At 37.2% G+C, this 22003-nt stretch overlaps 1 protein-coding gene and 2 long non-coding RNA genes across 5 annotated transcripts in view; 2 read left to right on the forward strand and 1 right to left on the reverse strand.

The window, feature by feature from the left end:
- UGGT2 (UDP-glucose glycoprotein glucosyltransferase 2) overlaps positions 1-22003 on the reverse strand; it is a 184115-nt gene that overhangs the window by 32690 nt on the left and 129422 nt on the right. For all 3 annotated transcript variants that reach the window (XM_049099391.1, XM_025441332.3, XM_049099392.1), the window contains 5 exons: positions 17849-17944; positions 12272-12374; positions 9073-9152; positions 6010-6193; positions 226-384 (listed from right to left, as the gene is read on the reverse strand). In XM_049099391.1, coding sequence (XP_048955348.1) covers positions 226-384; positions 6010-6193; positions 9073-9152; positions 12272-12374; positions 17849-17944 — 622 coding nt within the window. The remainder of the gene's footprint in view (positions 1-225; positions 385-6009; positions 6194-9072; positions 9153-12271; positions 12375-17848; positions 17945-22003) is intronic.
- LOC125753355 (uncharacterized) lies at positions 378-10807 on the forward strand. Its single transcript, XR_007404991.1, has 2 exons — positions 378-5214; positions 5756-10807. It is a non-coding gene; the product is annotated as an uncharacterized LOC125753355 (long non-coding RNA).
- LOC118352003 (uncharacterized) lies at positions 10820-16873 on the forward strand. Its single transcript, XR_004808371.2, has 2 exons — positions 10820-11348; positions 16622-16873. It is a non-coding gene; the product is annotated as an uncharacterized LOC118352003 (long non-coding RNA).

The raw sequence follows: 22003 nt of genomic DNA on the forward strand, positions 1-22003 counted from the left end.
CCAAAGAGGAAGTTTTGCAATAACCTGAATAATACATCATGAAAGTATGATTCCCTTCATTTTTGTTTTAGTTAATTACCTTATTTAAGGATTCAACTTTGTTTTCTGGGAGCTGTTCAGCAATAGCAGGATAAAATCTATTTTGCTTTATTATTAGGAATACTTAAGAGGATTTTACCAAAACATGTAATGAAATACAACTGATAAAGTATTTCTAATACTTACGAGATTGGCCATTACTATTGTATCAACCACAACAGGATTATTTTTTGTGCCTAGTGTAAACTGCAGACCTCGAGGAGGTTGTTCTGTCATTGTATCAAAGCAATGTCCTTCAAGTAGTAGATATTCTAGTTCATATTCTGCTGTAACAGTTCTCTCAATCTATGGGAAAATGTCATTGTGTTTGGTATTAGTAACTCTCATAACACAAATTCTGTAATAAATAAACATAATTATCTTAATATTAGCCCATGTATTGTGGGGGCAACTTCAAGTCTGTCTTTTTTGAGTGACTTAATAGTTGAATCAATTTCTTAAAGACCAAAACTCATGATGAGTTTTTTTTTCCTTTCCCATGACATCAGCTCTACTCTAACTTCATGATATATGCACGAGTATCACAAGCAAGCAAGAGGTCATAAAATTGTAGTATTTGAAGATCTCTTCAAGGCCGAGTGAGATGGGAAACTCCTCAAAGAATCTGCTCCACTGGCTGTTGACCTAGAGCTAGCTCCTTTGGATCTGGCAAGACCGTCAACTTATCATATCATTCATCACCTTTCTTGTTATTAAAAAAAAAAAAAAACTAATGTTTCATTGTTTTGCACTCAACATACATTCACCAAAAAATTTAGCAAATGGAAAAGAGAAAAAAATAGAAATCACCTACAGACTAAACATTCCTAATACATACCAACACTGATTTCTCTTTATCTTTTCCATAAATTTTTTTCTAAGAAAGTGTATCCAGTAAGGATGCTTGGGTGGCTCAGTTGGTTAAGCCTCTGCCTTTGACTCAGGTCATGATACCAGGGTCCTGGTATCAAGTCCTGTCATCAGGCTCCTTGCTCAGCAGAGAGTCTGCTTCTCCCTCTGCCTGCCACTCCCTCTGCTTGTGCTGACAAATAGAGTCTTAAAAACAAAAAAGTATAACCTGCATTTTCATTAAATATAGTTTTCTAAAATATATATATATATATATATATATAGTTTTCTATGAACATGTCTATTTCTACAAACATCCTTCTAAATGGCTAGACAGTCCAATTGTTTCCAGGTTTTCCTCTATTGCAAATGTTATAATAAATATTGTAGGGATAACACTGAAAAACATAAACACAAGAATAAATCAAATGGTAAGTGATACTTACATAGTTTGGTAATTTTGTTGAGCAGATAAGATAGCTATGCTATCTATATCTTATTTCATTATAAGCTTCTGACACTTTTTAAATGGGTTTAGGATACAAAATATTTGAAAATATTTTCTATTGTATAGCTGCTTTTCTTTGTAATCCACAGAAATAATACTACTTGTCTACAGCATTTCTGAGTCTAGTTCTTAAGAATGGGAAATAGTGTTTGTTTCGACATTATTTGGATTCTGAGTCAGTTGCTGAGCTATTACTAGTGTAGCAATGAACTTCATATACTTCACTAATTGTGTCCCCAGTCCTCACAGCACCATGTGTGGATGGAACTTTCACATGACACAGTCTCAATGTGAGAATATTGTAAGTCAGAAAAAAATTGTAGACCTTCTCTAAGTTCAATTCCTTTATTTTATAGACATGGGAACTGAACTCCACAATAGTCATGAAGCTTAAATGTTTTTCTCTATGAATCAGATATCAGGGCAGAGTCCAAATATGTTCAATCATGTTGTGACTAATAATACCTTTATTTCATACTAATGTAAAACTTTCTCTTGTCCCTATAGTCATATAGCAGACAACAATCCTGTGGACTTACTTAAACCACAACACCAAAAGTAGCCAATTTATTTTTCAAAGAGTTCTTTCTAGTGAATATTTGAAGTTCATTAATAATTTCATAAAGGTAATTTAAGTTAAATTTGTTCTTATCAGGGTTTGTTTTTGCAAGGATAGGAATTTGTGATATTTTGTGACAGCTCCTTTATATATTTACTTATCTGCTTCTAAGTATTAACTGTTGATATGAGACACGATTTTAATATCTTTCAAATATAACTTTGGGTGCATATTAATATTATTAATAGAAGCGTTTATTGTATTGTTCTGTGGCTAAATAGTAAGGAAGTTAACCCCTTCCTTTAAAAGAAGTATAAGCTGGGATCCCTGGGCGGCTCAGTGGTTTGGCACCTGTCTTTGGCCCGGGGCATCATCCTGGGGTCCAGGGATCGAGTTCCGCATTGGGCTCCTTGCATGGCGCCTGCTTTTCCCTCTGCCTGTGTCTCTATTTCTCTCCCTCTCTCTGTGTCTCTCATGAGTGGATAAATAAAATCTTAAAAAAATAAAATAAAATAAGTATAAGCTTAATTATAAAGATTATCACTTGGGCTTATTGACAATTATCTATGGTAGTAAAATAGGAATTCTTTAACAATTGCATTGGTAACAGGTGTTTAAATTACAGCTGACCCTTGAACAACTTGCGTTTGAACTGCGTGGGCCCACTTTTATGTGGAGTTTAATAAATGTATTTTCTCTCCTTAATGACTTTTATCACATTTTCTCTTCTCCAGCTTACTTAGGAATTAAAAAATTAATTTATTAAGAGTACAATATATAATGAATGTAACATAGAATTGTATTGACTGACTGCTTATGGTTTTTTTTTTTTTTTAAGATTTTATTTATTTATTCATGAGAGGCACAGAGAGAGAGGCAGAGACACAGGCAGAGGGAGAAACAGGGTCCATGCAGGGAGCCCGATGTGGGACTCAATCCCAGGATTCCAGCATCATGCCCCTGAGCGGAAGGCAGATGCTCAACAACTGAACCACCAAGGAGTCCCTGCTTATGTTACCCGTAAGGCTTCTTGTCAACAGTAGGCTATCAGTAGTTAAGTGTTGCGGGGGGGGGGGGGGGGGGGTGTCAAAAGTTACAAGTGGATTTTCAACATGTGCTGACCCTCATGTTCAAGGGTCTACCGTATTGCTATTTCAGAAGCAGCTAGTACATTTTCCTGTGAATTTTTCTCTGGCATAGCCACATCCTATTGTCCTTCAGCAAACTTTTCTTCCTCACTTCCTCTTTCCTGGTAAACAAACATCCACTACTGTTTCAGGTGTTCTGATACCTTTCAGATAAAGGCTGTAACTGAACACAACTGAATAGTCTCTGGATGCAGTCCTAATAACAAGTTCTGAGAAGAACCACTTCTCAACTCCAGGTAAAAGGGACTGCTTCTGTCTAAGCTTTCCTATAAACCACTTCTGTCACCCTTAATTATGATGATGAAGGATAGTTGGAAGGCAGGCAGGCAGGGACAAGGGCCCCTCCTAAGAGGAAACACCCCTTAAAAGGTTTTTATACCCACCCTGGAAGGAGCCCTCCACCCTTCCCCATGCGATAGGTAGATGAAAAACCTGACTGGATGACAGTCTGCACGAAGGGTTAATCAGATTAAAACAGCCTGCCAACAAGGCCATAAAAATCCCTAGACTTAGAAACTCCAGGGGCAACCCTTTCAGCTCTCCTCCCTCTTTGGGAGCCTTGTACTATCTCTAAATAAGCCTTGCTTTACTATCACTCAATAAACCTTGCTTTGCTGCCCACCACTGTCTGGTTTGCCTCCTCATTCTTCAATGTATTTGACCAAGAACTGCAGGCACCAAAGGAAAAAATCTTGTAGTACTGGCAATAATGCTGGCTGTGCCATAAACCACGTGAACAAAGTTGTGGTGAAGGAGGGTTTTTCTCAAAATGTTTTAGGTCTTTATGTAATATCCAGGGATTAGACACGGCAAGGAGTACGCTGAGCCAGTGTGTGTCACAAATCTCTCTTTACCAGCCTCATTTTTGCCAGTGTGCACTTTCCTTTTTACCTACAAATCCTTCCTTCTACTCCAGCAAGTGTCTCTACTTTGTTATTTCATATTCTTCTAGGATTGTTGCCAGTAATATTCTATGTACAGAATGTAGTGGAAGAGAAGAGCCTTAGAAGTAGTTAACTTTTACAGCTGGAGAATTTATAATTTCCTTCTGTGTATTCATATAATCTATGAAAACAGAAAAAATTCCCTTTAGTCTTCTCAAATAAATAGAACTACTGTTCATTTAAATAGCATCTAGGGGTACCTGGCTGGCTCAGTTGGTAGAGCATGCAACTCTTGCTCTCGGGATTGTGGGCTCCAGGCCCAAGCTGGGTGTGATTATTTAAATAAATACATAAACAGCTTCTAAAAAGACACTGATGTACCTGCTACTCACGATAATAGTTAATCTCCATTAGTTAATAGCTGGTGAAATTTTTACCACAGATTCAATTTACATCTTTTCTAAGCTGTGTTAGTTCTCCCACCACATGCTTCTTACATTTTGGTCAGAGTCTGTAAATTTATCTCATTGGTATAGGTCACTGAATTCTCTGAATGAGGAATCCAGTAGACCCTTGATCACAGAGAAAAGGGGACTATTTTCTACTTTTTGCCAAGTTCATTTCTGAATTTTCCCTCCTGGATTGTATTATTTTGCTGCCTTTCCATTCCTTCCCTAGATGTGAAGGGCTGGTTTCTGGTGATGGCTAAGGCTCAGTTAGGGCCTTTTCTGGGTGTCTAAACTGGCAGCCTCAGTGGGTGAGTTCCAGGGAAGTGATAAGAGACCACAGGATCTACTCAAGAGTGGATTTGAAGAAACCTGCCTGGAAGGAAAATCTTTAGACAAAGTTAAGGTGAGAAACATATTTGATGAACAATCTTCACCAAATAATCAGCAGTAAACTGTCTGTGCCTAGGTCAAGGCAATAGCTTTGAGAAGCTGTCACATTCAGAGCTGGAAACAGGTCAGAACAAAGAGGAACCAGGCAAAAGGAAGACATTGAGGAGGAGGGGTTTGCTCCCTTTTCTGGATACCTGTTCTCTAAGGAAGCTCTTCTAAAATGCTTCTGATTTTTGTGGTTTCTGAACACAGTGTTTTGAAAGACTCAGTATATTTTAACAGTCTCCTCTCCTTTTTTGGGCAGGCTGAATGCAGCAGGCAGGAGGTGAAGGTGAAGGAGGATCAACAGGTGGGGATGGGAGGGGGTGGGAATGGAAGGGAGTGGGGGTGGAGAGGGTGGAGGGGAGGTGGGAGTGGAGTGGGGGTGGGGATGGAAGGGGGAGCAGGTGGAGGAGGGGTGGGGTGAAAGGAGGGTGGGGGTGGAGGGGTTTGGGTGTAGGGATGGAGTGGGTAGGGATGGGGTGGAATGGAGAAGATGTGGGGGTGGGGATGGGAATGGCAGTGAGGGTGTAGGGGAGATGGGGATGGAATGGGGGTGGGGTGGAGGGGAGATGGAGGAGAGGGGAGATGGGGATGAAGAGAAGGGGATGAAGAGAAGTGGATTAGGGGCAAGTAGGGAGAGCAGCATACCTAGCCTGCAGCTTTGAGTGAGCATTGTCTCTTGCTTTCTACCTGTTGGGGTTGCTTTCTCGGGCCATGAGCTGTGGGGCAAAACAGAGTTTCAGATGAAACTGTGCCTTTCAGAGTGAAAACAAAACCTGAGGGGAGAAACAAGTAAGTCATGGTGTCATCCTAAGTTACCGAGGTATTTTCTATATTATTCACCTTAGAGGAGCGCCTGTGAACGAGGGGCTGAAGCAACAAAGTAGGTGGGAGCATCTAGGAACCTGGAAACTCAAAAAGCTGAACTGGAACTTAGGAAAACTCAGAAATCAAAGGAAAGACTGGCTCGGGACCTAGAATCATAAGGAAGAAAATTCTGGGAGCCGCCCCAGCACGATCCCTCTCTTGCTACAATTACAGGGGCTGGTAAGAGTTTACACCCTGCTCCTCTTTCTGGACAGAACCTTACACAACCACTTACGTCCTTGAGATGAATATTATCAAGGTCACAGTTGCTGTACACTGTTTCAACCAACCAGCCTTCAGGAGTAATCATGTTGAGGGTGAGAAGGGGCGCTTCAGGGATGTCTGAGAATTTTGCTACGGGCCCAGTAATGCCATCAGCTGCTAACACCAATTCTGGTTCCAGAACAAAACGATAAAAGCTGTCAACAGAACATAAACAAACATACATACTGTGACCAAAATTGAGATTTTGTCTGTTTAAAATATTTAAAAACTGAAAATGGCTTAAAAACATGACCAAAAAGTCTCAAGTTAAAAAAACAAAAACACTATATTGCAGAAGACTTAATGCTTATAAATGGTAGACAACTATTTTGTTTACATTATCATCTATTATAAGATTATATATATTATACATCCTTGTTATTTCTTAATGAATATGATTAGAATGGCTTTAATATATACAGATTTGTGTAGGTTCTGCTAGTTTATGATTTGTATTTGCTCACTGATCCTTCTTTAGATTTAACCATGGTCCATTTTTCAGCCATTTTATTGCATCTTAGCACCGCTAATCATATGAAGAGAAATGATAACCAGAAAGCAATTAAATTCAGGCAACTTAAAATTCTGGTAAGAGTTCAGTTTAAAACAAAAAGTACTGAGTTGAAAACAGTTGCTTATTTATAGAATTTTAGCAGTACCTACAAGTTTTAGTGTATTTTTTCCTTTTCCCCCAGTGAGGAATTAGTTTTATTATGAAGAATAGGGAATTTCAGTATTTGGAGACAGCAGTTACCGTGCCAGCTGCGCTGCAGCCCTCCTCAGGCTGCCCTGGGAGAGGCCCATGTCTAGGCTCGTGCAGTTCTCTCTAGGGCGGTGGGAAATGAAAATGGACTGCAGCTGCTAACTGGCAGCTGGCCGCACACTGCCCTCAATTCCTTGCCACAAGGGCCCCTCCAGCACACTAGGTCACAGAAGCACACAAGAGTAAGAGCTGGAGGATGCCTGGAGACAGAAGTCACAGTCTGATAACGTAGTAGCTGCAGGAGGGACATTCGATTACAACTGCCCCCAAGCTTTCGGTGGGAAACAAACCACTAGGTGCAGCCTAGGCCTGGGGGAGGATCTACAAAGTAGAGGAATCCCAGGAGGCAGTGATCACAGGCAGCCACGCCCAAAGTTGCCTCCTGCAGGCAGGCAGAGTGATGAAGAGGCAGCACAGGAGAGAACACAGCCGCCAAGAAGGTACAAAACCAATACTCAGTACTGTCCATGCGGTGGAAATGTCATTAAGAAAGAAGTATTCCAAGGATGCTGCCAACAGCTATGTCTTTGTGACTCAGTAAGAACAATGTGGCAGCACAGAGGAAGTTAAGGGCAGGCTGCAGGGGGAGGTGCAGTGAATGAGAGATGAACTGGGATATGACCATTCTGTGAAGATGCTAAGAAGAGCAAGAATACAGAAGAGGAGAGAACGTCTGGGCTCCAGTGGAAAGGAAATTAAGAGACCAGTTTATTTCTTTTTGAGTAAAACTCTCAGGACAGAGATAAGGGCTGGCAGAGAGGTTAAAGACCCGAAACAGAGGGACTACTTGACAAAGGCAGGCTCAGGATGAGTGGGAAAGTATGGGCTCAAACAGGACAGGAGGACTTAGTAGGAGGGTGGCCAGCTCCCGCTAGGGCTGTCCCATGGGGAGGCTGGGACACAGGAGAGGAGTGGTGCAGGAGGAAACTGCCCATAGCCTCCGCCACCTCTGAGAAGGATGGATGGGGCAGTACTCCACAAGTAAAGGGCCAATGTGTTCTCTTGTTCGCCTGATATATGCTATGGTGTAAATACTGGCCTGAGCCCCCAGTCCCATACCAGGATCACAGACTTTGTGCTGTGCAGCATCATCAAGCACTCAAAGCATCTGTCTGGTACATTAAGGGTCATTTCACCCTGGAGGGTGTCAAGTTCTCTCCTTCCTGATTACGCTTATGTTCAATATTCCTATTCTTTATTATATAACCCAACGCTTTATAGAGATACTCAGGAGAAGATGTCTACTTGTATGAATAAAGATTCTCTACCCATGGAGCTGACCTTTTGATTAGTAGCTAAAATACAATGTGAGCTTTTGATCAAATTTAGAAGGATGTGATAAAATTTTAAATACACAAGATAAATGAGAAGTATGAAAATAATGTGAATGAGATATAAGGACAAGAGTCTCAGGAAAGGAATGAATATACCCTAAATTTTCATCTAAATTCTCCACATTTCCCACTTTATTGCTTTCCAAATATTAAAAATATTTGCCAGGTTTAAACTATCTGCTCAAGGCAATAATCTCTGGTATGTTTATCAATTTATAACAAATACAATTTAATAAGTAAACAAGGGATTAACTGAATGTAACTCTTCTGTCTTATGTTTGCATATATTCTTTTGGAGCTATATAATTACACTATACAAAGAAAAGCACATTAACAAGCCTTTTTTCTGCCCTGTGACACCTGAAGGATACTGTATATCCCTATCAGTACGAGTGGCTCAAAATGACAGCGATTCTGATCCTGAAAGAAGAGGAAGGGTAGTTTCTGTCCCCACTTGAGAGACTTTATTTCCACAGAATAGTATTAATGTAGAGTATCTGTATGCAAATACTTTCTGTATTATTGAAAGATTATCCTACACTAATTACATCTCAATATTCCCAAATAATGAGATGGTATCATAAAGATCATTTTGATAATTCAACTCTGAAGTACTAAAAATATACAGCTTAAACCAAAAATGGTTTAATTCAACTTTATTTCCCTCTTTTAGATTTCTATATCACATTTTCAAAAATACTCATGAACAAACATAAATCCAGGTAAATTCTGCAATTAGGCTAGATCAATTCTACTGGTTAGGTTATTTTAATTTTATATCAATTAAGGTTAATAATACATTATCTTTGATCTTCTGGTCTATTTCAATTAAGCATCTTATAAAGAAGAACTCAGACCCAGTAATTACGGTCCTATGTTTTTTTGGTCTTAGCATTTATAAACCTTTTGAAATGAAATTATGTTCACTTAGACTCACCTCTTTAAAGGGGCTTCTGAAAGCTTACCCCTACAGTTCATGAACAACTTTATCTTCATGTTGATAATCTTGCCAAGTACCTATTAGAAAAAAAATTCCTGTATTTGATATTAAGCAACCTTACCATCACATTTATTAGGCACTTACTATGTACCAGGCACCTGTGTTCACACATGGCATTTTCTCACATGATCCTCACTACAGCCTTCAGTGGTAGCCACCTTCAGAGCTGAGACGCAGAGAGATGGAATAATTTGCCCAAGATCACACCATAAGTCATGGTAGAGGTCAGATTTTAATCCAAATAGCTAATTTCATTGCTTTAGGATTATGCTGCTTCCCATTTGCCTAATGTGACTTTCCTTCATGGTATCCAAATTCCCTTAGCATTGAAGAACAAGTAAAGTAATTGCTAGAACCATGACATGCAAACACAATGTGGTGGTTTCAGAGCAACAATGGTGAGGTTACCCCGTCCATTCTGAATTATACCCAAATGGTAGAGATGTAGGAAGTTCCTGGCTATGTATGGATGAAATGCTCTCTTTATGTTTTCCTGGGGCAGATGACATAGAATTATTAATTTTGGTGGTCTCTATCTCTATAAAGGCAAGGCAGTGCAGATTCGAGAGATTTTAGACAACAAAGGACATAGCTTACATAAAGAGAGAAGGGAAAAAATAGGCGTGTGGAACAGAAAGGATGCAGGCTTAAGGAGGAATTAGAACAAAGGATTTAAGAGTTCTGACTCCCATTCTATCATTCCTCATTATTTGCTACATTGGAGGTTGCTAAGCCACTGTTTTTTCCAAGTGTTAAATGAGACATTATCTACTTCTTCTAATAAATTATTTTGTAGAATAAATTTTCTTTATAGTAAGAAATACTAAGTTGTGTAAAGTGCTGAGGTGCTCAGAAAGAAAGCATATTATTTCCAATCATGAAAACTGGGATCCAATCCCATATTTTATATTTCTCTATAATCTCATATTTCTTATTCCTAAATTCTATCTTTACATAAAAACTTCAGAAGTAAGCAATGTTTTTTTTTTTCTGAATGACTGTAAAAACAGGGTATTTGTACACTAAAATGTATCATACTAGCTCCACTCCTTACAGGTATAATTCCTATTTAGATTAAGAATAATTTAAAAAAAAAAAAAAGAAAAAAAAAAGAATAATTTAAATAGTGTGTCTCAAGATGTTCAAATTTAAAGGTGTACAAATGTTAAAAGAAAGGATGGGGGCAAGTAAACCAACTATGGAATTGTTTGCCTGGTTATACACTAAATAAGTAAAATGGCAAAGACTTTTCAAAATTATTTGTCCAAATAGTAAGAGGTATCTACAATCCCCTTTTCCAGTACGATTTGGTAGGGCAAACTAATTTTAGAGAAATTGCAGGTTGAAATTTCCCTGGCAGACACACTGCCCAGCCAACCCCTTACATCTTCCACCAGACTTAATGCCTAATTACTATTCCCTGTTTCCAAAAGTGAGGCCAACTGTCAGAGGACAAATAGTTTCCATTTTTGAGAAAAATTTTAAAAATGTGTCTTTAGGGATGCCTGGGTGGCTCAGCGGTTGAGCATCTGCCTTCAGCTCAGGGTGTAATCCTGGAGTCCCAGGATCGAGTCTTACATCAGGCTCCCTGCATGGAGCCTGCTTCTCCCTCTATGTCTCTGCCTCTCTCTGTGTCTCTTGTGAATAAATGAATAAAAATCTTTTTAAAAAATGTGTCTTTAAAAAAAAGCATTGAGTAATTTCAAATAGGAGTACCCCACAATTTTGAATATCATTAGAAAAAACATACAGATTTCTAGCATAACTAGCTTCCACGATTTACCCACTGAGAGCTGCACCACGTGAACCTCTCCAGTTTTCAGAACAATGAGAAAGCACACAATGTCCTCTCAGAGCTGTTAGCTCCCTCCTAGTGTTCCTTCTCTCTGCTCTCTCACTGAAAGAATGTTCAGCTTTCTGCATAGCTTCTGGCCTCCCTTGTGTCTAGGTGTAGCCACATGACTTGCTCCATTCTGGTCCCTGAGACATGATAGGATGGAATATGGCCTGTTCTCTCCTTCCTGCTTGCAGAAACAGAGAGGGGACGTTAGAGGAGCCTGACTAGTGATCTCAGACTCTGAGACGGGAGGTGCTTCACGAGGATGACTGAACCGACAAAAGTTGTCTGCGTCCTCATGCTGTGGAGCTGCCTTAGCCACTCGAGGCGGCTCACGTTTGGACTGAGACGAAAGAAATAAACTTCAGTCTTGAAGGTATCGTTACTTTGGCCAGGCTTCCTGAACACAGCCTTCACTTCTTTGGCAATTGTTACTTATTAGATCATTGGCTTCTCCAGAAGCCATTCTTCAGCACTCAAGACAGGATGAGGGGGGATCCCTGGGTGGCACAGCGGTTTGGCGCCTGCCTTTGGCCCAGGGCGTGATCCTGGAGACCCAGGATCGAGTCCCACATTGGGCTCCCGGTGCATGGAGCCTGCTTCTCCCTCTGCCTGTGTCTCTGCCTCTCTCTCTCTCTCTGTGACTATCATAAATAAATAAAAATTTAAAAAAATTATAAAAAAAAAAGACAGGATGAGGATGGGAATAAGGATGAATCAACTCAAAATGCTGTCACAAAATACCACAGACTGGGTGGCTTAAGGAATAGAAATTTGTTTATTTAAATCAAGATGCTGGCTGATTCAGCTTCTAGTGGGCACTTTTTTCCTGGCTTGTAGGCAGCCACCATGTTGCATTGTGCTCACACAATCTCTTCTTTGTGTGGAGAGAGAAAGGTTCCTTCTCTCTTCCTCTTCTGTAAGCCCATAAATCCTATTAGGGATCAAGCCATAAAACCTCATTTAACCTTAATTACCCCCTAAAAGGCTTCATTTCCAAATATAGTCACAGTAGGGGTTAGAGCCTTGACACATGAATTTCAGGGGAAGCACAGGACACTAATCAAGCCCACAGCAACACCTAATGCTGGGACCACCATAACACTCCATACATAGCTCCACCATTTCATTTTCTACATTGGAACATGACATGCTAATTAAAAGCTGTACAGAATAAAGCATCAAGAGCACAAATACTATACTTAAAAACAGGCCTGAAAGATTAATTATACATTTCAAAATGAAAGTATATAATAAAATGATATATATGTAAAATATATACTAAAAATATTATCTTACAATTAATAATTGTGCCATCTTCTGTGCTTCTCTTGTCAATGGATCAACAATAGCAATGACATCAAAAAACATGTCATTCTCTTCAGGATTTATCGTTATAATGCTAGGAAAATAGAAAGTAAGATGAAAGATGATCAGTTAAATTTATTTAATTATTCATAAATCTTAATCTCAGTTATATACATTCTTTTTGTTAAGATTTTTTTTAAGTAATCTCCATACCCAACATGGGGCTTGAACTCACACTCTGAGATCAAGAGTTACATGCTTCATTCACTGAGCCAGCAAGGCGCCCCTCAGCTATACGCATTCTTATATATTGCTTTCTTTAAAAAAAATCACTTTATTTCTCATTGCAATAAAAAAAAATCCTGGTTATTTCACAGATGAAAGTGTAAATTAATTTATTCTTAATTCCAAGTTTTTATTTAATTCCAGTTAGTTAACATATAGTGTAATATTAGTTTCAGGTATAGAGTTGAGTGATTCAACAGTTCCATACAACACCTGGTGCTCATCACAAGTGACCTCCTTAATCCCCAACACCTATTGAAGCCACCTAGCCCCACCTCCACTCTGGTAACCATCAGTGTGTTCTCTAGAATTTAGAGTCTGTTTCTTTGTTTTCCTTTTTTTCTTCCCTATGATCCTCTGTTTTGTTTCTTAAATTCCACATATGAATGAAATCATATGGTATTTGTCTTTCTCTGACTAACTTTTTTCACTTAGCTCAATCCACATCATTGCAAATGGCAAGATTCCATTCTTTTTTATGGCTGAGTTATATTCCATTGTGTATATATGTGTTTATACATACACAACGGAATATATATGCCATATATATAATATATAACATACCAAATATATGTATATTTATATATACATACCACTTACAAATCAAAACTAATGAGATACCACCTCACATCTGTTAGAATGGCTAAAATTAACAACATAAGAAATAACAGATGTTGGCAAGGATGTGGAGAAAGGAGAACACTCTTGCACTGTTGGTGGGAATGCAAGCTGGTGTCGTCACTCTGGAAAATGCAAATTTAAAAGTCTAATGTTTGTGTTCAATAAATTACAAAACTGGAAAGAATCAGAGAAATGAAAGTAAGAACTTATGAATGAGTAATTTTTAAAATATCTTCAAAGAATATTCTTACAGAGAAAATTCTAATTTCAAACCCCCAAATTCTCACATATCCAATACTAAAAATAAAGCCATCTAACTTTTGTGTTAGATGAATATATTTTCTCAGATTTGAGAATAAAATTAACTGTTCAGTAGTTTTATTACATTTAGTATTTTAAAAATCCCAACATATTATGTAACAGGAAAGGTCAGGGGGGAAAAAGCTCAAACTTCCCACACTTAGTTTCGACCCCAGTCACCTTCTCCTGACCTCCTCCCCTCAGTCCTCTCTTTTGTCTTTCACTGAACTAAATTCTAAGTTAAGATGGACTAATCTTTGGGAAAATGTTAGGGAAATTAGTAAAAGCACAGAAAAGGCCAGTGGAAGATGATAAATTCTGCATTTAATATAATCAAAAGTTAAAAATATATTTGACTAAAAATACAAAATATTCCAACTGAATTACTGTTTTAATGATGTAATACAGAAGTCAGTTTTTCAAGATGAATTAAATATTTTGCATATTACAAAAGGAAAAAGATTAAAAGATTACCAAATCAAAATGTATACCTGTAAAATTACAGGGACATTAGTCTTCTTTAGTGCAGGAAGACTATAAATATCTAGACTTTTTGCAGTGAAGGGATTAATTTCTCAGCAATAAAAGCTAATGTAAAAGTCACTTCAAATATGAGTCCTCTGAGAAAGAAATGAAAGACATTTTATTTCATATGCAGTTGACACGGTTTAATTTTGTTAAAATAGTAATGACAGACAACAGATTGTGCTGATAACTACTGCTAGATATAAGGACTACAAATCAGATGTTTTAAAATTAGAGAGCCTATGTACGATGGTTAATTGTATTAGTTATCTTGGTGAAAATTTTACAAATCACTGCCATATCCGTGAGGTTGTATGTATCCGAATCCCACAGTCCCCATCATCTATTTCTACATGCATTGGTAAAGACTCATGACAACTTTCTGAGCAGAATCCTGAGCCTATTAGTAGGTATTACATGGACTCATTCATCTAAGAATGGAGTAGAATGTCTCTTTCTTCATACAATATTAACAAAGAGATGCTAAGTCCACCTACACCACCTTTTTAAGGCAATGGATTTGTATTCAGTTGTCAAGAAACCATTGCTATATTTCATACCATTTGCCAGGAAGAATGATGTCAAGTACACTGACAGGCTATAATTATTGAAAGCTTAAGTCAGAGAAAGCCAGGAAGGACAGCTGGAGGTATATATAGTCTGTCAGGTCTTACAGATAAACTAAGCATATTTCAAACAGGCCACAGCACTGTGAGGCTGCTACTCAGCCAATATCCTATCCATTCCATGCAGAGCTGTTTTACTGAACTTTCAGTTTTTGTATAAAGACAGGTCAAACCCTCTATTTTATTAAACTTTTTTTTAAAAAGGATTTTATTTATTCATGAGAGACACATAGAGAGAGAGAGGCAGAGACATAGGCAGAGGGAGAAGCAGTCTCCTCACAAGGAGCCTGATGCAGGACTCGATCCCAGGACTCCGGGATCACACCCTGGGCCGAAGGTGGACGCTCAACCGCTGAGCCACCCAGGCGTCCCAAACCCTCTATTTTAAAGATGTCACTGAAGACACTATTTGTTCTATAGTACCCCCACTGTGAAGATTTCTCAGAGGAATTTCTGTGTCCTCCCTCTCCTAAAAACAGTTACATTTCACCTGAACCACTCATTTATTTTCATTTGTTAACTGTGAAAGTTACAGTTAAATTTGGGGTGTGTCATGACAGGCAGAAAGGCAGGCCACCCCACTTACAACCTCCTTTCCTTCCTATCTGCCTCCCCGTGAGCTCCAACCTCTAGAATCAATAGCCTTAGAGGGATTGCTTCACCATCTCCCGCACCTGTGAAAGGGCAAACCCTATAATTCCTTTGTAGGTAAATAAGTTTTCATCTACACACCCCCACATGCATATGCCTGTGCATGAGTACATGCCCACATGCACGCACACTTGCACACATGCTCACACACGTGCACATGTGCTCACATGCACACACACATTAACAGCATCTCTACAGCTGAGTCCTCATTTTACAGTCCATCATTGCTAATGTGCCCCTCTCTACTTTTCCTATGGTTCCAACACAAATCAAATCCAACAAAGTCATTCTTCCTTCATTAAATTAATACCTTCAACAGATTATCATTAAGTTTTGCTGGCCTCAATCCTCATTTTAAGGTGGGTATTCATATCTCTCCCCAAAATAATGTGAGTTGATTTTATGGTTTAACTTTCAGGTCCAATCTTGTTTCTCCTATTTCCAAGTTTCATTATTTGTGTAACAAATACACGTAATAGCTGGAATGCATTAAATATCTATTATATCCAGGGAAGCAGGTATGAGTCTAATAAAACCCCTGAAGGGTAGAAATCAACATATATACTTTACAGATTTAAGAAACTGAAGCAATGAAAGGTCACAGGGCTATGACAGACTGGCATTCAAAGACTGGGTGTTTTCGATAAGAAAGTTCATGCTTTGCCACACAACCAATGCTGACCTTGATAAATATATCAACATGGGTAAACAAACACATAGGAAAAAAAAGTTAAATGTCTAAACTATATATATGAACTCAGAAAAAGGCAAATTATGGACTCTGCATGTTTCAGAAGGTGGGCATTCAATGAGTATGTATTACTGTCTAAACAGAGAGGCACAGCAATACATACATGTCACATACCCATTTATAAATATTTATAGTAATTCCCCAGAAATAACTGAGAAAGTTGAAGAACTGCAGACCACTATCACAGAGTCACATCATACTCTTCCATCTATATAAAATAAGGCAGTAGGCTTCAAAGCAGCAGCTACATTGACAGATGTGTAAGGTAGAGAAAGAAAGTTGAGACTAATAGCCAATAAACTGTAAAAGATCAAGTTTTTCAGACATTTAACATGAGAGTGCATAAGTTCCAAATATATCAAAATGCTATATGTATATATAGCATAATCGCACAGTCTGGTGACTAATGTTTACAATGATGGTTCTGAGTAATCTGTGTTAAATTATTTCAGCACTTGGTATTCAGAAGTCAAATAAGTTTGTAAGAAGAGTTCCAGTAGATGCATTTAAAAATACTTAAAACTGCTGAGTCTCAGTTATCTGAAAACAATAAAACTTCCTTTCCAACAATGTTTTCTTTAGGAAGTAACCTTCCCTGGGCTTGCTACTGCACGTGCCTGAAGACCTCTCGAGAGACAGATTTCCTACAGCTGAAGCCTGTGTTACTGTCCAGTAGTACACATGAGCAACATAAGACTGCATCTACCATAAAACCAGAAAACTTACAAGAAGTGTCAGCCATTTCGAATCTGTGTTTGTCTCAATTGAGTTTTATAGGAGTGGTGATTAGAAAAAGATCATATAATAAAACATGCCTGTAGTGTAATTATATAAGGTCTATTTTTCACCCAATTCTATGAGGTCCTTAATTAAAAACAACAGAAAAGGTTCCCTTCTGGGGACACAGGTAATTGTATGTATGTAGACAGAGCTTGGTGAATTTCATTTCTAATATCTTAGAGGAACTGTGTAATATAGTGAAATTACACACTAGCTTATTATCCTAAAACAGTATTCCTCTGATGGCTGCCTTCAGAAATCTAATCTTCACGAAATAATTTTTTAACCAAAAAGGGTTCCATGGATAAATAAGATGCCCAATTGCTGAATTAACCAAAAATGACCTTTTCTTTCACCATTAAGTATATCACATCTCATAACTATTAATATATTGATGCATTCTGAAAAATCTCTCCCCTAACCCTCCCCAAGAACGCAGTGTTCTTTAAACTTGGCAGAGAACAGTTTTCCCCTCAAAATGTATGTGAACACCTCAGAGTAGTGTTCCATTGAACACATCTTGGAACATGCTTTTGTACATGCCTATGCCTTATTTTATTAATTTATTCATTTAAGTAATCTCTACACCCAATGTGGAGCTTGAACTCACAACTGTGAGATCAGGAGTCTCATGTTCTTCCAAATGAGCCAGCCAGGTACCTCCGTGTCTACATTTTATTAATCAGAATTCTTTAGTAACTGAACCTTTTGAACACTGAAAATATAAAGGCATGATATATAATGATAATTCCAAGATACTGCAAAAATTCCAAATGATCTTGAGGAAAAAATAGCACAAATCATACTAGATAGAATTTACTTCAAGCTTCAGATTCTAGATACATCATCTTTTATTTACTAGAATACACAATTAACTGGAATTTCTTTTCCTAATGTTGTCAAATACATTTCTTCTCTAACAATTTTTAATTCTACTTTAATTTTTGCTACATTATAAATACAAATGGAAACCATGATTGAATATGGGATGCAGGTACAGAAAAAATGCAGACACTATTATGTTCTTACCTGTGATTCTCTCTAAGAAATGTGATATCAGAGCGAGAGTCATGACTAGGCAAAGAGGAAAGAAGGGCATCAACTTTCATAACAAGGTCGCTCATTCTAGATAAACAAGATAAACAATGTGTGAGTTTTTGGAAGGAGAAAGGTTCATATTCCATGTCACAATTAATGCCCCAAGAAACAGAAATTTAAAGTATCTCCAGTAGACAAGCTTTATATAAATGACTTTTCTTCCAAATTTGTTAGTAAGTAGAATTTGTCAGTTTAACATAAATGATGGTTGCTTTAAAAACCATCCTGCTTTTCCTTATCATTGATACAATCTTTAAACACTTATAAATGATGCTCTCAGCAGTGTCTGTGAATCATTCAATTTGAGGAAATATTTGCTGAGTTCTGGTTTTGTATCCAAGCAGTGGGGCCCACATAGGAAAGAAAGAACAGGGATCCCTGGGTGGCGCAGCGGTTTGGCGCCTGCCTTTGGCCCAGGGCGCGATCCCGGAGACCCGGGATCGAATTCCACATCGGGCTCCCGGTGCATGGAGCCTGCTTCTCCCTCTGCCTGTGTCTCTCTCTCTCTGTCTCTCTCTCTCTCTGTGACTATCATAAATAAATAAATAAATAAAAATTTTTAAAAAAAAAAAAAGGAAAGAAAGAACAGCAGAAGGAACAAAAGGGGGAATTTTCAATATAATTAAAAAGTCCAGACATCTATGGTTCTAAATTAGTTTGAAAAGTAATTAAGACCTCATAAAACAAATACCTAGATTAAATATAACCAAATTTGAACATCCATGAAGAGGAAATGTATTTATGTTCATGGATACACTAGGGCAGAAAATGTTGGCTGAACTTTAAGGAAAGCTTTAAGGAAAGATTAAGAACTTCCATTTTATAAAGAAATTTAGATTCAGAGTGGTTGAGAACTTGTGTCTCTACTAGAATACATCATTTTTTACTGGACTGTTAGGTTCTGACATGTAGGACTTCGATTGTCACTTAATAAACATATATAAAACAAATGAATTAATCAGAACCATAATCTCTATTCCTAAACTCTCTCAAAGGTATTTATCAGCCACATAACCTCTAACACGTGAAACTGTAGGCACAGTTCAGGAAATGTGGTCAAACATGCTTTTAAGGAGACCATATGCACTGAGAGAAGAAATGAAGAAAGGGAAATGTGGGACCCAAACAACCTTTCTGTAGATTCTCTGAATTTTCCAGTATTCAGGTCAATTTTTCTCTTTTGGCAACGTACTCGAAACTGAAAGGGGAACAGGCACAATCAGCTCTGCATCTGCTGTCTGAGGAGTGGAGACATCTCTGAGAGCAGAGCTAGCAGTAATCACTCCACTATAGAAACAGATATCGCGCGCTCATCAGGGAAGGTTCCAAGGACTCTGCCTTGAACATTCAGTGTCTATCTTCCTGGGTAGCTAACTCTTGGAAAGCATGAAAACAAGGCTGCGTATCTCAAACGTAGGTTCGTAATTAAGCAAATTCAAATTTATTCAACCACAATAGGCCTTGTTTAGCATTATGTGTGTGCATGCGATAGCTTCAGACCATGAGAGGGGATGTTCTTACAGTTTAATGTTACTGGCTTGAGGGTGGTTTTGGTCTGAAATGCACTTTTAAAGCAGCTGAAATAGCTTCTCAAACCACCTTTTTTTTTTTTTTTTTTTTTACCAAATAAGGTTTTAAAAATTAGCTTTGAAATGTTAACAATATTCACAAAATCCTAAATTATTTAACTAATAAACTATAACTTCTTTCTTTTTAAAGTTTTCTTTAGTTTTATTCCACTTGAAAATAACTGTGGATATTATCTCTTTACTGAAGAAAAGCCCTTACTTTACTACTTTATTTATAATTTTCTTTTTTTTTTAAAGATTTTATTTATTTATTTATTTATTTATTTATTTAATTTATTTATTCATTCATTCATGATAGACAGAGAGAGAGAGAGAGGCAGAGACACAGGCAGAGGGAGAAGCAGGCTCCATGCAGGGAGCCCAAAGCGGGACTCGATCCCGGGACTCCAGGATTGCGCCCTGGGCCAAAGGCAGGTGCCAAACCGCCGAGCCACCCAGGGATCCCCTATTTATAATTTTCTATGGTAACATAGTTTCCTAACTGATGAATTACTTCCTAATGACACATTGAGTAAAGACATCCATTTCACCTGGATCAGAATTCCATATTTAAGACTAAGAATCAGAACTTTAAGCCCTGACAGGACCACCTCACAGCCTAACTGTACATTGCAAGATGCACGAGTACACAGGAAGTAGAGGACGGAAAAAGATGTAACAGTAAAACATTAACCAAAAAGAACGAGGATGTGGCTTAAATATAAGATGCCACAGACATTAAGACAAAATCATTATTAGGAAAGGAGTAATTTATATAATGATAAAAGGAACAATTCACTAGAAACATGACAGAACTAAATCACGGTCTACATGACTGTAGCTCAAAATATTTACAACAAAAATTGACAAAGCTACAAGAGTTAAATGATAGATCCATAATCCTAGTAGTATTTTAACAAACTTCTAGTAACTGACAGATAAAACAAAGAAAAATTCAGTATTTCAATGGCTGGAAAAACCCAGCATGTTCAAAATGATAGATATATATATAAAATCTTCCACACAATTAGAGAATATGCCTTAAAAAAATCAAGCACAGGAACAGTGATAAAAATTAAACCTGTTTCACAAAATCCAGAGAAATAAACACTAAATAATTAATGTGCATGAAACATGCTCTCTAATCACAGTTCAAAGCAAAATAGAAATCAATCACACACTGTGGCATTAAAAATTTTTAAAGCACATCTTATTCATTTATTTACTCAATAAATATTTACTGGCTGTCTAATAAGATCTAGGATCACAATTCTATAAAGAGAAGATAAAAACAATAAAATGGACTACAAATTTGCCTTGATGAAGCCAACAATTACAAATATTTCAAAACATCTTAAAAAATAAACAAATGTCAAAAAACCCCAGAGATTTGAACATATTATCACGGAATCATAATGTATTATTTATATATTAAAACTTAGGTGATACAACTAAATAAGTGTTTAGAGAGATATTTTAAGCTGGTAATTTAAGGATATGTAAGGAAAAAACTATGTTATTAATAAGCTATGAATTCAACTTGAGAAGTTTATAAAAGAGAGATTAAAATGAACTGAAACTGATAAAAAACAAAACTAGGAGTTTGCCATGTCCAAAATCCATATATACGAAATGTAAAAAAGTAAATCAGTAAAGTAAGTCTAGTAAGAGATACATCTTTCACTAAATTAAGCAAACTAAATCAAGAGAAAGGCCAACATAAACGAGATGTTTAAAAGTTAGAAGTTAAGGAACACACTGTTAAAATTCACAAATGATGTGTCTAATATTAGACAAAATGTTACAAAAAGAGTCAAGCAAGAAGATCAATATAGAACCTAATATTGTTCCTGTAATTTAACATTAAATGATTTGAAATGTAATTTAAAATACACCATTTATGTGTATTAAAGGCATAAAGTACAAGGGAATAAATCCAAAAATAGATGTGTAACATCTATGGGGGAAAAAATGGAAGCTTCACTGAAGGCAACCCAAAAGGAACACTAATTAGTGTGTCTACCTATCTACCTATATAGTCTCATATATATATGTTTACATATAAATCATATATCACAATTATACACCATATACATCAGTTATATACCTGTTATTTTATATTATGCTGTATAATATACATTATATATTTACATAACTATAAACAATATATGTATATATTTAATAGATGGGTAATTTAATATTATATAAATTTGGCAATCCTCCTTAAACTAATCTATAAATTCAAAGAAATTCCCATAAAAATTCCAGGAATGTTTTTTATGGAACTTGTTATGCTGGTCCTAATCATATTTATACAAGAAAAACAAATAGCCGAAAACAGTCAACACAATTTTGATGAAAAGGCAGAAGAGAGAATTTTTGCTATCCAGTATCAAAATTTATTATAAAGCTGTGGTAACTGGAGTGTGGGACTGGCACAGGATAGCATACCAGTGAAACAGCATAAAGATCCAAGAAGAATCAAAGATATAAACCAGTAAAAAAATAAAACTGTAAA

This window comes from Canis lupus, chromosome 22 (assembly GCF_003254725.2).
Source record: "Canis lupus dingo isolate Sandy chromosome 22, ASM325472v2, whole genome shotgun sequence".
NCBI lineage: Eukaryota > Metazoa > Chordata > Mammalia > Carnivora > Canidae > Canis > Canis lupus.